This window comes from Procambarus clarkii, chromosome 46 (assembly GCF_040958095.1).
Source record: "Procambarus clarkii isolate CNS0578487 chromosome 46, FALCON_Pclarkii_2.0, whole genome shotgun sequence".
Lineage (NCBI taxonomy): Eukaryota > Metazoa > Arthropoda > Malacostraca > Decapoda > Cambaridae > Procambarus > Procambarus clarkii.
The window spans coordinates 24606605-24626129 of NC_091195.1; the positions used below are offsets into that span (position 1 = coordinate 24606605).

Genomic DNA, 19525 nt, shown 5'->3' on the forward strand with positions numbered 1-19525 from the left:
GCACACTTGCTTTACAGTTGCTCAGTTGCTCTCTCTCCACGTGACCAGGTTAGCGTTCTCTCTCTCTTTCTTTCTTCACACAATTAGGTCAATGTTTTTAATAATATTCCTTTACATAACGGATTTTTATTTAGTTAAAATCTAGCCAAGGAAACCTGGTCCCAAATTCAAGAGTACTTAGAAGTAACATTTTCGTTCCCCAGGATAGTGCGCTGAGAGCATGGATGGAGATCATGAGACGTTCCTCTTCACCAGTGAGAGCGTAGGCGAAGGCCACCCCGACAAAATTTGCGATCAGATCAGCGACGCAGTGCTTGATGCCCATCTTAGCCAGGACCCTGACGCCAAAGTTGCTTGTGAAACGTGTACCAAAACTGGTGTGATCCTGATCTGTGGGGAGATTACGTCCAAGGCCCAAGTTAATTATCAACAAATTGTGCGTGATATTGTTAAGAAAATTGGTTTTGAAGATTCACGAAAGGGCTTTGACTACAAGACCTGCAATATTCTTCTGGCCCTGGAGCAAAAGTGTGCGGAGATTGCTAATGGTGTACACATCGGGCGCAGTGATGACAACATTGGTTCAGGGGACCAGGGACTGATGTTTGGTTATGCCACTGATGAGACCGATGAGTGCATGCCCTTAACTATTATGCTGGCACACCGTCTCAATCAGAAGATTGCCGAGCTGCGAAGAGATGGGACGTTCTGGTGGGCGCGACCTGACTGTAAGACTCAAGTCACATGCCAGTATGCCTTCGATCAAGGAGCTGTTATTCCCAAAAGAGTGAACACTGTTGTCGCTTCTGTACAGCACTCGGAACAAATTACTGTCGAAGCTTTGCGTGACGAGGTTATAGAGAAGGTCATCAAGGTCATTATTCCTGAAAAATATATAGATACTCAAACGAAATACCACATCAACCCTTGCGGAGAATTCATCATGGGTGGACCTCAAGGTAACGCTGGGCTAACTGGTAGGAAAATCATCGTTGACACTTACGGTGGGTGGGGCGCTCACGGCTGGGGAGCGTTCTCTGGCAAAGATTACACAAAGATTGACCGCTCAGCGGCCTATGCCGCCCGATGGGTTGCCAAGTCACTGGTGAAAAACAAATTATGTAGACGCTGTTTGGTTCAGGTATCTTACGCCATTAGTGTTGTGCACCCCATAAGCATCAGCATCTTCCACTATGGCACCTCACAGTACACATCAAAACAGCTTCTGAAGATTGTTAACCACAACTTTGATCTACGACTAGGACATATTGTCAAGGAGCTGGGCTTAAAGAGACCAATTTACAGTGATACCTCGTGTTATGGACATTTTGGACGGCAACAGTTCTCTTGGGAGCAGCCCAAGAAGTTGACCATCCCTGAATTTTAGAGTCAAATAATTCTTAAGGATGACTATCATTTTTACGTTTTTCATCAAGTCCCTGTTAATATGGGAGAACACTATGTCTATGCTTGATTCACAACTCTCCTAAACACGAGAGTGAAGTTATACAACTTTAGAACGCTTTCCCACCAGGAGACTTGAACCCTAGCCAGCACAAAAGCCTGGTGGGAACCTTTAATTTTATATTCAATTGATAATTTTATATACTTTTTTGACGTTTTATATACCAGAGTATATAAAATCTCCGGGCCTTTTATATATCAGAGTAAATAAAATTAAAATGACCCTATAAATAGATAGAATTTGTTTTTTTATCTTATAAGGTGACCAGCGTCTGGGTCAAGATAAATACGTTTTCTTCCTTTAAACTGAATCCAGTTTTTATCTTTTCGGTGGGGGGTTCTATGTGATCCTCCTCCTCCTCCTCCTCCTCCTCCTTCTACTGTTTGTGATTCTCCTCCTCCTCCTCCTCCTCCTTCTCCTCCAACTGTTTGTGGTTCTCGTCCTTCTCCTCCAACTGTTTGTGGTTCTCCTCCTTCTCCTCCAACTGTTTGTGATTCTTCTCCTCCTCCTCCTCCTCCTCCTTCTACTGTTTGTGGTTCTCCTCCTTCTCCTCCAACTGTTTGTGATTCTCCTCCTCCTCCTCCTCCTCCTTCTACTGTTTGTCCTCCTCCTCCTTTTACTGTTTGTCCTCCTCCTCCAACTGTTTGTGATTTTCCTCCTTCTCCTCCTTCTACTGTTTGTGATTCTCCTCCTCCTCCTCCTCCTCCTTCTACTGTTTGTGATTCTCCTCCTCCTCCTCCTCCTTCTCCTCCAACTGTTTGTGATTCTCCTCCTCCTCCTTCTCCTCCAACTGTTTGTGGTCATCCTCCTCCTCCTCCAACTGTTTGTTCTTCTTCTCCTCCTCCTCCTCCTCCTCCTTCTCCTCCAACTGTTTGTGGTCCTCCTCCTTCTCCTCCAACTGTTTGTGGTCCTCCTCCTCCTCCACCTCCTCCACCTGTTTGTGGTCCTCCTCCTCCTCCTTCTCCTCCAACTGTTTGTGGTTCTTCTTCTTCTCCTCCTCCTCCTCCTCCTCCTCCTCCTCCTCCTCCTCCTCCTCCTTCTCCTCCAACTGTTTGTGGTTCTTCTCCTCCTCCTCCTCCTCCTCCTCCTCCTCCTCCTCCTCCTCCAAGTGTTTGTGGTTCTCCTCCTCCTCCTCCTTCTCCTCCAACTGTTTGTGGTTCTTCTCCTCCTCCTCCTTCTCCTCCAACTGTTTGTGGTTCTCCTCCTCCTCCTCCTCCTCCTCCTCCTCCTCCTCCTCCTCCTCCTCCTCCTCCTCCTCCTCCTCCTTCTCCTCCTTCTACTGTTTGTGAAGTTTTTACCTTTCCTACTCCTTCTCCTACATTTCGTAATTCTCCTCCTCCATGTGATTCTTTTGTTTGTTCTTCTTTCTCGACTTCCACATAAATGTTAAATTTAATGCTAGCAAATGTGTCTGAGGAATTAATATTCTTAGCTAACATTTTACATTCCACCTCATTATGACCGTCTTCGAGTTCAAGTTTCATAACCACGAATGGGGGTAGTGAATTTTCTTTCATTGGGAAACTGTCCGAATAAAATCCACAATTAAATATATCTTGACTTGCAGCATGGGTACATGATATCAACAATTTGTTCATGTAAAATCGTTTTCCTTCCTTTCGACATTTTTTACGTGATGCATCTAAATTGTTCTTTAATTTGACGTCTTTTATTTCACGTCGATCTGTATAAATATCAGGTGTGAAATTATGGAAATTCCATGGAAATATTAATATAATTGGATTTTTTGTATAATATCCCCTATCAATATTTGAATTTGTATATACTTTATTTATGTAATATGCAGAATAACCATTGGTAAAGTTGTGGATTTCATCATAATAACTAAGGAATTTATTAAAGGGTTGAATTAGTGTCTTATCAGTTTCAGTAATAGTTTTAGGATTATACGAAATTGGTGGTTTGGGAACAATAAAGAGACCTTTATAAGTTTTTATGTCTTCGATAAATGGCGAGAATAATGATTCTATAAGTTTGGATTTCATATGGGATTTTCGAAGTTCAGACGAATCTGTGGAGGATTGTAATAATTCTTGAAGTAATTCATGAGGTTGTTCGACGGATTCCATTTGACTGATGACGTGAGGAACGCCAGAGGACTCATTTTCACTTGTTTGTAATTCTCCTCCGCCTTCTCCTTCTCCTCCTTCTCCGGCATCTTGTAATTCTCCTACTCCTCCTCCTCTTCCTTCTCTGGTGTCTTGTAATTCTCCTCCTCCTCCTCCTCCTCTTCCTTCTCTGGCATCATGTAATTCTCCTCCTCCTCCTCCTCCTCTTCCTTCTCCGGCATCTTGTAATTCTCCTCCTCCTCCTCCTTCTCCAGTGTCTTGTAATTCTCTTCCTCCTCCTCCTCCTCCTCCTCCTCCCTCTCCATCGTCTTGTAATTCTTCTGCTCCTCCTTCCCCTGCGTCATGTAACTCTACTCCTTCTCCTGCGTTGTGTAATTCCCCTCCCACTACTCCTGCGTTGTGTAATTCCCCTCCCACTACTCCTGCGTTGTGTAATTCCCCTCCCACTCCTCCTACATCTTGTATTAGCTCAATGGACTCTGGTGTTGTGTCATGGCTGATGGAATTGTAATTGTTTTCCTTTTTATATAATTTTTTAGTATTTTTTTATTTTTTCCATGAATTAATGACTACTATAACTGTTAGGAAAATAATTAATATTATTAACATAATAATTGTTGACAGTGGATTATTCATTCTTAATTTTCTCTTTTTTTAATTATATGATTTTTAATTCAGATATTTTTAAAAAATAAAGTAATTATGCAACCAAAGTCAAATATGTTATTGTTTTTATCCTGTTGAGTAGTTTTCCAGTATTAAGTGATATTGGATATTATATTAAATATTGGAATACCATTCAATATTGAATGAGTAATTCAATGTTGAATGAGTCATTCAATGTTGGATTGTTTTCCAGTATCCAGCACTATACTATATACTCTATACTATGTCGATATTGATTAGTTTTCTGGTTAGTATCCAATGATATTGGATAGTATATTCAACATTGAACGTGTGCAGATGTGACAACAGTCACAAACACCCTAATGGATAGTTGAAAAAAAAGAGACTTGAGTCCCTGATTAAAAAAAAAAGACTACTACTACTACTACCCTACTTAAATTACTTACTGTTTTGCTTACTGAACACTGTAATACAACAGGTGTTGATGCAAACTCTAATCCAAAAAATGTCGTCCCTACCACAGGTGTTATTAGAAAACATATTTGCACTGGTTCCATATCGTCATCTTTTAATTATTTGTTCCAGAGTTTGTAAAATTTGGAGCCATATTATTCTTGACTCGTCATACATGCCATTCCGCACTCTTTATCATCGATTAATATGGGATTCGTATACTCTTTTCCCTAGTCCACTTCTACATAGCAATGAAGATGGTAATTTGTCTCTTTACAATGCATCCTATATTGTGGAACAATTATGTTACATCAAATACAACATAACCGATGGAAGATACTGTATGAGAGGCCTTCTAAAGATGATCGAGACTAAAATGAATAACTGGTCGAAAATGGGTCAAGAAAAAAAAGACTCTGAACTATTTGAGTTATTGATTGATCATCCTATGTTTACATCAACATTAAAAACAATGACGAGTGTTAATCATCCTTTAAAAGGTATGATAAACAAAAACAAAGTGTGGTCTTTAGTGACAGCTATGACAATGTTCTCTCGGGATACAGATGAAATTTTACAATTGTTAAATATTTGTCTTCGAATGTATCCCACGTCAACTGTTCTGGATATTTTTTATGGATATACAGTTATTTTTCTTTTTTCTTTTCAAAACTTACAGCAATCTATTATTAATCATTATAAGGTACATTCTGCACTCTATCTGACCGAAAATATAATTCTTCAATCGTCAGAACAAACATATTATTATGAACAAGCCCTTCTAATCAATCATGTTCCAAGTAAAGGTGAAATTACACGTGTCGATTATGTTCCTGGAGTGGATATAGTCAGTATAGTTTTGAAGATAGTAAAGCGGCATTCATCTTTGCAATTTTTAATTATCGAATCGCAGCCACAATCACCACTTGTACAACAGTTACCGCAAAATGCTATTTGTTCATTTTCTATGTTTAATTCTTTTTCTTTTTCTTTTGATGTATTGGTGCTTATGCCAGATTCTTCTGATATTAATAGGGAGGAAGACTGGAGAAAAAAAGTGAAAGAAATTTCAGTAATCAAATTTAGAAACATTTTATCTGAACACAATAAACCCTGTTATAATTTAAATATTAATGTATATCTACTAATGGTAAGTAAGAGGAATCAGGATTTATGTTGGATTATGTATTGTATTTTAGGACTACGTAACTTTATAATTCCTGTAAGTACTGAAATGTGTCAGGTGCAAGAAAGGAGTTGTGAAGACAATGTTTTAGTTATTTGTTCATCTATTTCAAGTATATATATGTACTGTTATGACCATTATTGTAATTCTTATATGGAAAAATTTTGTGTTATTACAATAGATGGGAGTTTTCAAAGATTTCTAGATGATGTTCTCTCTATATATAATTTATATGACCGACATGAATATGATGGTGAATGCAATTGTTGGTTACCACCTCCGTTAACTTACAGTGAGATTTATAGTGCCTATGCATTATCTTATCATAGAACACCAGATTTTATATTTTGGTTAAAAACAAAATGCACCTTTAATGGTGAATATCATCCAAGTTATAATTATTATATCATTTATACAGATATGTTAATAACATTTCAAACTATGCCAACATTTTCATTAGTTCGATTATTTAAAGGAAAAGATGTAATTTGTGAACATCATATGATTGCAACAATCACTAACAATTTAAAATTTGATGTATTGGAAATTGAATTAAATAATTCATTTGAAAAATATATTAATACAATTCTTGGACAACAATTGGCGACATTTAATGAAATTAATATAAGTGAACGCCACTACTGTCTTCATTGTTCTAAATCTCTAAAGGATGAATATTTTGCTCTAAAACAAAAAATCAATTGGTGTGATATGGTAGCGGTAAGATTTACACGTTTTAATAGTTTTGATTTAATATGTGCTCAATGTGCAAATATCAATGATGAGGAATAACTGTATATTTAATATTTTATTTCATCCTATTTTATATAAAAAAATGCACATTTAAACTGACCATATATTAATTATTATATTATAAATATAGATATGTTACAACAGGTTGTCAAACTATACCAACTAACTTTGTATTTTAGTTACCATCTCAATGAGGTTTATAGTGTTTATACATTATCATAGAACACCAATTTTTATATTTTTGGGGGGTTAAATTAAGTTTTGAGTCGGGGTCAAGGATGGCAGTGGCGACACTTCACTGATGAAGAAGATGATGTGTTCATGGACGCTTGCAAAAATAAGGACGTCGACAATCTGGCCATATTATCGACTTGATAGAGAGATTCTTGGATGCACCCCCCTCTCCCTCCCCTACCTCCACGTCTTAGTCTCACTATATTTTATGGAAAGATAATAATAACACAAATGAGATTATAATAGAGATAGTAATTATTGTATACCTGGGATGGAAGGTATATAAACAGGCAAATTATGATGGTTTATAGACCAGTTCATCTGCTCCTGTAATCACAGTAAGTACTGTTCCTGAGTGTAGTCGTATACCAAAAACAAATTTATTTACCATACCATTTGATTTTTTATTAAATAAAAAAATAATGGGAGATGTTATTACTGAATCACAAGTTAAAATTTTAGTTGGTAAATATTTTATTGATATATTAAATTATTCAATTAATCTTTATAATTATAATATAAAGCATATTTATTTGCCAATGTTTGATATGTTAGATAGTGAATTTAATAATATTATATCAGTTATGTTTGACATATATATAGATATATGTCAAAATATTGGGTTTTTAATAATAAATGGAAAATGGGATCATTACCGATGTGAATTTATTCTTGATTTTATTCGAAGACAATTCAGTTATTATTTATACAAACTCCTAAAAAGAATTCATATTATCAAATTATACATTATTCTCTTAGAAAATACGTTACGATATCAAGGATGGGCTCTTATGGAATCTATTTGGACTATACAAGGAAAAATACCTTATTCTCTAATTAGAAAACCTATATTGAATGAAAGATGTATTAAACCCATTCTTCTGTCCCATACCGATATATATGACCTAAAAGATAATTTAAGTAATGTATATAATCGATCACCTACTGTAAAATATGGAAATGAAGTAACAAGAATTGTTATATATAATTTGTATAATTTACTTATGAAAAAATTTAAATGTGTAAATTGGTTAGAGACTATTCTTCTCTGTTCTCTCCCCAAACAAAATCTTAAAAGATTAAACTGCCTTCCTAAAACAAAATCTGAAAACAATTTAGAATGTTTAGGGGATATTCTTCGAACTATTGATATTCATATATATAAAGATGGGGAAGTCTATAAATATAAGAAACATCGCTGATTTATGTATGTGTGTGTTGTATGGTGTGGAAATAATCTAAATCATATTTTTTTCTTTTGTCTACAGGATGTTTAAGTAAGAATAGACTTATTGATTGGCTTCCATCATCATCATCATCATTATCATCATGATGTAGCTGTTAGAAGATTTCATTTGGCAACCACTTTCATATGAAATTCAACTGTATTTAGATGATGTTTATAGTACACACATATTTAACCTGTGGACAGTTCTTTGTGGTCTTTTTTGGTATTATTCAGGGCTTAGAGAAGTGAATTTTGTTGCACTTCTTTTTTGCCTAATATGTGAAAGAAACAGAGAAGTTTGCAGGAAGCAAGTTCAATATATGGTTATATATTTCTGCTTAGGAATTGGTATATGTACTATAGATGACACAAATGTCTTATTTCTAGTAGCATGTTTAATGATTACTTATTTTATGTGGAAATTAATCTATGGAGTACATGGTTATTATATGGTTTTAAGTATGGGATTAATGTTACTCCTTTTTTTATATGAACTGTTATCAGGTTATATTAACTTTATTTTATTTAATTATTCTATTTTACAGTACATATATCATAATAATCAAAGAATTTCCTGAAGGCAACCAAACAGATTTATTTCATGGTGCATTTTTACATTTAATAGTGTTAATGATACACCCAAAGAAAAAGAAATCCTCTCTACCTAAGTTAGTAAATATTGAAGTTGATTTAGATCACATTCTGTTGCAAGATCTTTCAGTTGCACATATTCCATTCTGGGGACATCATATAAATAATAAATTTTCACCTCAATTCCACCCTGAACTACCAATAGATGGTTATCCACGTTCATCTTTCTTTTCTGAAGATGAACGATTATCTTGGCAAGGTGAGATTGCTTATTTCCAGCCGAAATCTACTGTCTTAAATTGTGCATCAAAAATAAGATTAGAACATCTTCAAAATATTTGTAATTATGCTAACGATTGTTATTGGCAAGAGCACATTTTTATTTTTGGAAAGCATATACTTACCAAGAAGGAACTTGATGAAATAATGAGTTTTATAAACCCAAAGGACACTGTGGTGTCTATTTATGCTCGTGGTGGATGGGTTGAGAGTTTTTTGCTGAATCGAGGTGTGAGCATTATTCCAACAGAAAACACAGAAAGATTAGAGTATATAACTGCAGTTAAATGGTTACCAAACGGGTATATTAGGCATATAGTTAAAGAAACTTGTATTAATAAAGAATATTCAAATGCCAATATACTTATAATCAATGAACCAATTGGGAATTTTTATATGACTATCGTTAGTACACTTAAAAGTTTCAAAGGACGACTAGTGATAATGTTTGGTTCCAACTTTCCTATGGTTATTAAAAGTGTTTTAAATGAAAAATACATTCACGTACAAACATCTAGTGTGCCCATTTTTATTAGGTCTACTGTTCATTTTTATATGAGAATAGACATATGATTATTGGAGTTGTTATTGTGTGGAAATATATAATGAGAATTGATGACATTATTAATAGTTTTGATTTTTAAAATTAGGCACCCCCAAAAAATTCCTGGCTTGTACTAATGTGAGGTTTAATTTAAGGTAAATAAGTGAATAAAGGATGATTCTGACTTTAATTATATACAGTTATAATTACCCTCAACATCTCAATGGTAATAATGATTTAAGTAAATAAAGCCAGTGACAAGTCACAGTCAGGCAGAACAAGTACAGCCAGTGACAAGTAAGTCAGGAAGAACAAGCACAGCCAGTGACAAGTCAGTCAGGCAGAACAAGCACAGCCAGTGACAAGTCATGCAGAATAAGCACAGCCAGTGACAAGTCAGTCAGGCAGAACAAGCACACCCAATGACAAGTCATGCAGAACAAGCACAGCCAGTGACAAGTCAGTCAGGCAGAACAAGCACACCCAATGACAAGTCATGCAGAACAAGCACAGCCAGTGACAAGTCAGTCAGGCAGAACAAGCACAGCCAGTGACAAGTCATGCAGAACAAGCACAGCCAGTGACAAGTCAGTCAGGCAGAACAAGCACAGCCAGTGACAAGTCATGCCGAACAAGCACAGCCAGTGACAAGTCAGTCAGGCAGAACAAGCACACCCAATGACAAGTCAGGCAGAACAAGCACAGCCAGTGACAAGTCTGGGCTAAGTTTTTATAATTGCTGTTATACAAAGCTTAAAAGAACAAGAGGTCATAAAGTTTTTGTGATGATTAAAATTTTATTAGAAGAGTTGTTTTTTCAAGGATATTTTCATCAATATATATCAAAGGTTAGAAGAGCTTTAATTAAAAATTAGGTAACTGTTACTTTAAGCACTGTAATCTGAATGAAGTTCATCTTGTGGGTGAGCTGATAGATAATTTATTACCAAAGTTTTCTTAAGACCTCTATCCTTAACAACTTTCCAAGTGTTTTTTTAAAGCTGGTCTCCTTATTTCTTTTCGCCTGATGCTCTTTCAACTGCTGTACTTCGTCCCATAGGTAATTTAATTCTGTCCTCAGAGCTTCAACTAAAACCAATAGTTCAATCATTAAAACATCCATAATGTATAATAAATAGCTTTAAAACGGAGGAGCTTTGGCTAGCACACTCTCTCAGTCTAGGATGAAAGTAAAATGTTCCTCGAAAAAAAGGTTTCATTTTATTCTTTTGTAACAAAAAAACTTATTATATTCTCAAAACTCCACTACACCCAGCTTCTACATTCGAAGGACTATACAGCTCTATTTTTGCTGCATATGGTAAAAATATTTCATACTATTATAGTTGCACTTGAGCTTTAGCAGATTTCAATTCTTTAGTAGATATATAAATTTGTTAATTTGTACTAAAAAATATATACAGTACATGGTTTAACTAATTCAAATTATTCTTTTATTTATTTATAAATCCTACTGACAATGAAGAAAATTTTACTTTCCATGTCTATAAATTTAACAATCAAAACCAACTAAATTTTAACAACTATTTTTCTTTCTTTTTTTTGATGATGATGATGATGATGATGATGATGATGATGATGATGATGATGATAATGATGATGATGATGATGATGATGATGAGGAGGAGACTGACAAAGTCAATGGGGTTGGAGGTTCTTCAGATAATATTGGGAATGATTGTTTTATAGTTTGTATAACCAAATATTTTATTCGCTTTGCAGAAAGTTCTTCCTCCTTTTTCTTTTTCTCTTCCTTCTTCTTCTTCTTTTCTTCCTTCTTTTTTTTCTTTTCTTCCTTCTTTTTCTTTTTCCTTTCTTCCTTTTTCCGCTTCCTTGTTATTTTCTCATCTTGGTTTGAAAGAGATAATAAACTCACTTCCCTTGTTATTTTCTCATCTTGGTTTGAAAGAGATAATAAACTCACTTCCCTTGTTATTTTCTCATCTTGGTTTGAAAGAGATAATAAACCCAAAGTGGATGATGAATTTCCAGATGTGGATCCTGCTCCTGAGATAGATGGTGACACTGTTGGTGGCAATGAATGTACATGCTTTAAATTTCCATCAGCATGTATCTGAGGTACATTGTAGCTTGTATTTGTATTTGAAAGCTGTTGATCTTTAGATACCAATAATTGTTGTTGTTGTTGTTGTGGTTGATTAACATATACATCTTCATTCCAATCTGAACTTGAAATTGTATTTAGAGATAAACCCAAAGTGGGTAATGGATTTCCTGCTCCTGAGGTAGATGGTGACACTGTTGGATCAAGGAATGTCAATGAATGTTCATGATATAAATTTGGAGGTGCATTATAATAGGTATTTGAAAACTGTTGATCTTCGTGTACCAATAATTGTTGTTGTTGTTGTTGTTGATTAACATATGCATCTTCATTCAAACCTGAACTTAATATTGTATTTTCAGGAAACGACACCATTAGTTGTTGATAATCATTATTAACTGATTCACCTGTTTTACTACAATATTTGTCAATTATATAAGTCAGATCTGTTTCTTTTTCTTCTTCTTCTTCTTCAATTTGTATGTTAGGTTGATGATAATTACACTTCAAATTGGCTGCTGGTAAATTGATGGTTTCTGATATTAGTTGATAATTTGAGCTTGAAGTAGATGGCAAATAAATGTTGTTATTTTTTTCTCCTCCTCTTGTGGTGTTAGTTTCTGAGGGAAAGATGACATCAATGAAATCAGAAATTTGATCCAAAAATCGTCTTCTCTATGTTGTTGCTGTTGTTGTTGTTGTTGTTGTTGTTGTTGAACATGATGAATTCCATTTTCCTGAGTTTTGTTTGCAATTCTTTTAAATGTTGTTATATTCTTCTTCACCTTATTTTCCAAAACTGATTCTTCATCATCAGATTCCAAAGCAGCAGGAGCAGCAACAGCAGTGGCAACGATGGTGGTCAGGGTAGTACTAGTAGTAGTGGTGGTGGTGGTGGTGGCACTAGTGGTGGTGGTGGTAGTAGTAGTAGTAGTAGTAGTAGAAGTAGCAGATTTATCTAAATCTTTGTTTGTCAATGACCCTAATTCTTCCTTATTGCCTGTATCATGCTCATTATTATCTTCTTTACTGTTATCACTACCACCATCATCATCATTATTATTACTATTACTACTACTACTACTACTACCACCGCCACCAACACCACCACTACTACTACTACTACTACTACTACTTCTACTACTACTACTACTACTACTACTACTACTACTACCACTGCCACCACCATCACTACTACTGTTACTGTTACTGCTGCTGCTGCTGCTGCTTCTTATGCTGCTGCTGCCTCTTCTTATGCTGCTGCTGCCTCTTCTGATGCTGATTCTTCTGCTGCTGCTGCTGCCTCTTATGATGCTGATGTCTTTTCTGTTGCCACTTCTACTTCTGCTGTTTCTTCTTTTTCTATCATCTTCATTATCCTTATCATCATTATCATTATTTATCTCCTGTAATAATAATGATGTAGTTGCTGATTCAGTAATGTTAGTTGTAGTTTTAGTGACTGAGGGAAGAATATTTTCATTTCCTTCGTTTTTTAATAAATTCCTGATTTGTATACCTAAAAAGTAGTCTTCTAAAACTTCCCGTTTATCTTGATGTATAAAACCAGATGAAATTATTTTTTGTAGGATAATTCTCGATAATCTATTCTTATCTATATCACAATTCTTATACTGAAATTGGTTCTTAATTATGTAATGTAAACTTTCCAGTATTATTTTAAAAGATTCTGTCAAATTCATATTCTTTGGAGAACATTTGGGTTTCACTTCATTCTTATGTAAGTCGATTATCTTCAGTATATTATTTCTATACTTTGGAAGTGGGAATTTTACTTCACAGCAGTTACATTCCATAATTGGAATGATTTCATTCTTCAATCTAAACCCTTCATGTATGAAAGTTTGTTTATTTCTTGATATTTGAGTCTTTAAATTTTCATACTTGGTTTTAAATAAAAAGGCTGACTCTTCAAAAAATTTATCATCATCATCGACATCATCATCATCATCATCATCATCATGCTTATCCTTTTTTTTCATTGCCTTTATTATATATAATATTTCATTAATTTTATCTAATGTAGTTGTATATACTACAAATGGTGCTCTCTTACACTCATGATCTATTATTTTCTGGAATGATATAAATATGCCATTACATTTTATGCAAATGTACCAACCATTGTTATTATCCATGTAAGAAAATGTGGATAATTTTTCCAACTGATCATTAGTTATCCATATTTTATATTTTTGTTTATCTTCCAATTCTGGATAGGATGGGGAGATAAATTTTTTTATTCTCTTATGGTATTCTTGAACATAAGTCAGTGTTCTTATACTAGAGTACAGATGAGTCCCCTTTAATATAAAATATTTAGGGAGACCATCATAGAGTTGTTATTCTGATGTAAATGTGGTGGGTGGCTCATTGGGGAGTGGATCTCGACGATTCACGTTGTTTTTAATTGGAGCCATTGAAAACAATAAAGCAGAAGAATCCCACAGGCTGGAGAATCATGCATGTGTATACAACTGGCATTGAGACAAGCTGTAGCTGGTTAGATACATCTTGTAGTTTTTAGGTTGTGCAGTGTGCTCACAGAGTAAATCCGAATCCTAAAACAAAGAAAAAAGTGTCACTTTTTATTTTATTCGTTTAACATAAAGATAAAATAATAGTATATTATGCTTGTTTAACTTTTTTTAAAAAATATATAAACGATGTTTTTTTCATATGAATTAAGCCTAAACTTAAAAAAATAAAGTATCTGAAATTAATAAATTTAAACAAATATATTTAGGTCTAGATAATAATAAAAAAGTTCAAGAGTTAGTTGTAAAAACCATGGAATATGGTTTTTTAACTAATTTAATGAAACATGAAAATATTGGGATTTGACCACACAACCAGAAGAAAACTCTAATCACTAATTGGAAAGTTAGAGAGGTTAGAAACTTACTAAGAGCAATAGAATATTTAAATTTCATTAGAGGTCATAAAAAGATTAAGGAAGAGATAGTAGGAGATAAGGATATGTACACTTTATTAGGTTTAATTGATCTTGAAACTTGTGTTTTAAATTTACACAAAATATTAATGAGAGGATTGTTATCACCCAAAAAATGTGGTTATGTAAGTACCAATATACGCTGTACAAAGATTAGTAATAACACAAGTGTCAAGGGTTTGTATGTATATCCACATATCCATTCAATTCAGGATGGAGAAAATCGTATTTTGGCTATTTTGGACAATTACAATTCTACATTGACCCAAAAAATATTCACATTTTTAGGGCCAGAGGAAGAATTTGAATGGATTTTTAAATTAATTTCATGGTTTATCCTAGAAATGCTTACTCTCCATCCTTTTTCAGATGGAAATGGTCGTTTGACACGTCTTTTAGTCAATTATATATTGTCAACATTAATGCCATTTCCAACATCTATCATGGGGAATTTAGAATGGGCTATTATCCATGATCGAAAACTAAATACAAAAAAACAACGCCCACCTCTTAACATACTCAAATTAGTAATTGAAAGTGTCTTGTTCAATTGGCGAATGTATTTTTATCTGTTATCTGTGGTCAGAAAAAAATAATGAAACTTTATATTATATTTATATGTGTAATTCTTTATTCAATAATATTAAATTACATTTATAAGAAAAATATGAGTAATAATCCAAAGATAGACTCTAATTTAATGTTAATGTCACACCCTCCATATGAAAAGATTAAAAGAGAGATGGATTGTACTATTAACAATATAGCATGCCAGAGAAATGAAGACTGTCAAACATTTTGCTCTTCTTCTTTAGGAGTTACTTGCATTAATAGTGTTTGTAATTATGACACTGATCATAAATGTTTAAATGGAGGATTTCCTATTAATTATGTTGGGGAAACTAATTTAATAACCACCATATGTGCTTGTATGGATAATGGACACTATATCGGTGAGCAATGTCAATACCAAAATTCCTTTCGACCAACGTCTCACAAAAGCTTCCCTATTAGCTAAAGACGGATGTATATTATTTTAAAGTAAAAAAAAAAAAAAAGATTTTCCCATCTATAAGTATACTACAATTTCACTATGTTGCTCTTTAAAATGAATGATCGATATTAAACTTATCCACTTATTCAAAATTATGATCCGTTAAAACGAACTTATCAAGACTCACATATCAATCCCAATACTGGGACTTTTAATAAAATAACTCGTGATCTTCAAACTATAAGTTGTACTTCATCAAGAAAAAATAAGACGAGTTTATATGGTTTTGGATCACTAACAGATATGTGTGGGAAAAGAGAAATTGATTTTATTTTATTAACAAATGGAATAGTTCATCATTTATATCGTAGAATTTGGGAGACAAACACTATAAGTGGTTCCCATGTCATACGTCTACCTAGTTTAGATTATATACATTTTATCTTGGATGTTGATTTAAAAAAAAATGTGTACTCTTGAATTATTTTGTTTATCGACAGCTGAGTACCTAGAATATCTAACACTTAAACAATCAGGGTTATCCTTACAATTAACAACATCCATTGTTAATGGACAGATCTATTATAATACAAATTATGTCATATATGAACTTGTTTCTCATATTGTTTATTATTTAGGTCTAGACTGGCTACCAATTTATATTTTAGGTAAATCACAAACGTTTACTCAAGGATTTCATCTTGAAATACCCCACCTAACTCTTTCCTATTATGATTTTGCCCTAATGTCCAATTCATGTAAAGAACTCTTACCTACCCTCGTAGATATTACTACCAATTATAGTATTTTTGGCTCTCAAAAAATTCAACTGCAAACACCTTTAAACGAAATGGACTGCACTTATTTACCATATGCGGTTTTCCACAAAAATAATATTTACGATATGTCAAACTCACCACCCTCATATATTTTATCAAGTATGGGTGAAGTTTTTGACTTATTTAATATCTGTAAATATCATGAACCTTCATCCATTAGAGGATTCCCAACTATTATCGGGTTGGATGATGATACATATGCTCTGGATGTTTTTCAGAAAAATGTTCAAACATTTATGCCAAACAAAGAAAATATTGATGACGTCGAAAATTATTTTACTATATATGAAAATTATGATAATTCTAGGGAGAGAGATGAAGAAAAAATACCAGATATAACAGAAGAAGATTTTTTCATGTTTTCCAATGTTTACAATATTATCAATAAAATTATAGTGGGTTTATTTTTTGTTACACTTAGTAAGGTATATAAACTTTCTATATATAAATCTCTTCATTTTCAAGAGGAACAACAAGAAAAGAATAACCAACTCTTAATTATACTTGAAAAATATCCAAATAGTTTTATACATATTAACGAAATTCCGCATTACCTGATTCTTCTTACAAATGACAATGACGCTGAGGCAAACTTTGACTACGATAAAATACAAATGACAGCAAATCGTATTGAAAAAGTGTTTACAGTTCAACCTTTAAGGCAAACATCTATTCGCGGAACAGTTGCCAGTAGCAATATCAGTCGAGATACCAATTCTTTCTTGAAACGAATTCAGCCATTTACCATTGAACATATAACCCGTTTATGTTTGCAGAGTAAACGACATCTTCACACTGTCTTGTATCTTTTAGCATTGTTATATGTTAAAAAGATCCGTCAAAAGTCCCTGGGAATGACATTTCCTGACTACAATTATTTTATAGCCCAAATAATTAGAGATTTAAATTTTAATCACTTAGATACTGGACCACTTTATGAAATCATCTATCTTCTTAACCGATATCAGGAACACCAGCAAGTAAAAGAAGAATTAGAAGATTGGATAATTTTGTGTCTTCTAAATCTTCTAATTGTTAGTGATGTGGTATCAATGAAAGAAGCTTTTGATCTAGTAGAAAAAATTGATTCTCAAAGATTGGATTTTGTCATGAATATAAATGTGGAAGAGTTTGACAGTGACACTTATCGGGTAGTACCATCAGCTAATAGTAATTCACGTCCTACTAAAATTCCTCGGATTATAATAGCTTTTTCTTTCCTACAGAATTTTGGTATAACGGAATATAACAATTTTTTAGCTATATATAAACCTATTATATGTGATAAGAATTTGCGCCAGATTAATGTTTGGGATAATACTACTAAGAAGTGGTCTGTAGCTAATAATCACATAAATTCTTCTTTACTAGCACCAGACCTAGCTTACATTGCACGTCAAATTATTTTAATTGATAGCATACTACAACAACAACAACAACAACAACAACCACAATTACTGGAAAATGAAATGTTTCTTTCACTTACCTTACCACCAACACCACTACAATCCAACAGCAACTTATTGCCACCTCCTCCTCCGTTGTCACCTTCTCCATCAATAACCTCATCAACTTCTTCATCGAATTCAAACTCAAACCTTCCTTCTCCTTCAGCCAAAGGTAGAGTAAAAAAAAAAACTACTGATTCTACAAATAATAATAATAATAATAATAATAATAATAATAATAATAATAATTACAAGAAACGAAGTCTTATTCAGAATAGTCTTCTAAATTCTATAAAGAGTTTTTATGCAAACATGAAAATCTTGGATATACCTCGATATTTTATTGCTTTCTCTCAATGTTATATCATGAGCGGCAGTAGCAGTAGTGAGATGAACCAAATTTTTTATATCCTACCACTTCCCCTGTACAAATCATCAAATAATACAAATTCTGATACAAGACCAACTATTTATGATTGGAGTGAAGTATTGAAACTATTAGATCACATACCAAAATGTACCTTTTTTATGCAGCAATGTAATCCAATATTAAAAGATATTCTACATTACAAAAGCGAAAAAAAGAAATATTATAAGAAGTTGACAGTTGAAGAGAAACATAAAATTCTCTTACTTAGTCGTGAACAATATCATATAAACTTTATAGATCGATTTTGGAATGATGGTATGAATAGATTAGCTCAACTTGTCAAATATTATGTGCTAAAACATATGGTTACTTCTTTAGAATCACTAAACCGAGTTTCAGAAAATATTAATATAGAAAATAAATATCAAGATCTTCTTAATAGACTCATTGAAGAATGCCGTCATGGGATAAAAAATCGTAAAATTCCAATCAAAGAAAGTATTTACCATCTAGATGCTATTTTAAAAGAAAATCTAAAGGTAAATGGACGGTTTATACGAAAAGATGATGTTGGTGAACCAGTGAAACCTAATTGTAATTGTCAATTAGTTGATATTTTGTTAACACTAGCACAGATCTTTTGCTATGATGCAACTACTATGATTTATTTTTTTTTCACTAATAGTAAAAGCATGCCATCGACAAAATGACAAGAAGATAACTTTGCGTATTGGAGATTCAAATTCAGGAAAAACTGCTTTATTAAATACTCTTACTCTAACTCTTGGTGATTTGACAGGTATTCTCTCAGTACATACAGCTCATAAGGGTCTCCAAGAACGGACCCATGATTTAGGAAGAGGTGGAAAAATGGTTAGAATGTGGTACATGGATGAACTGAGTACGACTAAAACCCTTAATTCTCTGTTTTTAAAGCAATTGAGCGGTCATGCCCCAATGTGGATTCGTCAAAACTATATGGATGGGGATACATATAATTTAGCAACACCTATTTTTTTGTTTGGCAACAATTGCCCAACTTTCAGCGAATATGACTCAGCCTTGATGCAACGACTTCGTGTCGTTTCATTCCGTGCGCGGTTTGATTCTGAAGTGCCTACATCATTTCAATATTCAATTTTTCCCCAATTTCATCTCATGACTGATGATCGAAAGAAAAAGCGTCTGACTGAAGGAATGATGGCACTCTTTATTCATGCTAACTGTCATGATAAACTCAATTCGCCCTGGTTTGTATCAATGAACCAGACTGTTAACTTTCTCACACTCCCAATTAACATTATGGAGGCAACTGAGTTATATTCACCAGAACGTGGAATTGTAGCCCAAATAGTGGAAGAGTG

The 19525-nt window shown here is 33.7% G+C and overlaps 1 protein-coding gene across 1 annotated transcript; it reads left to right on the plus strand.

Annotated features, from left to right (window-relative positions):
- Positions 1-220: 220 nt before the first annotated feature.
- Positions 221-1375, plus strand: LOC123770614 (S-adenosylmethionine synthase-like; the record flags this gene model as incomplete). Its single annotated transcript, XM_045762654.2, has 1 exon — positions 221-1375. A coding segment is annotated over exon 1 (1155 nt), but the record flags the coding sequence as incomplete, so codon positions are not given.
- Between the last annotated feature and the right edge of the window lie 18150 nt (positions 1376-19525).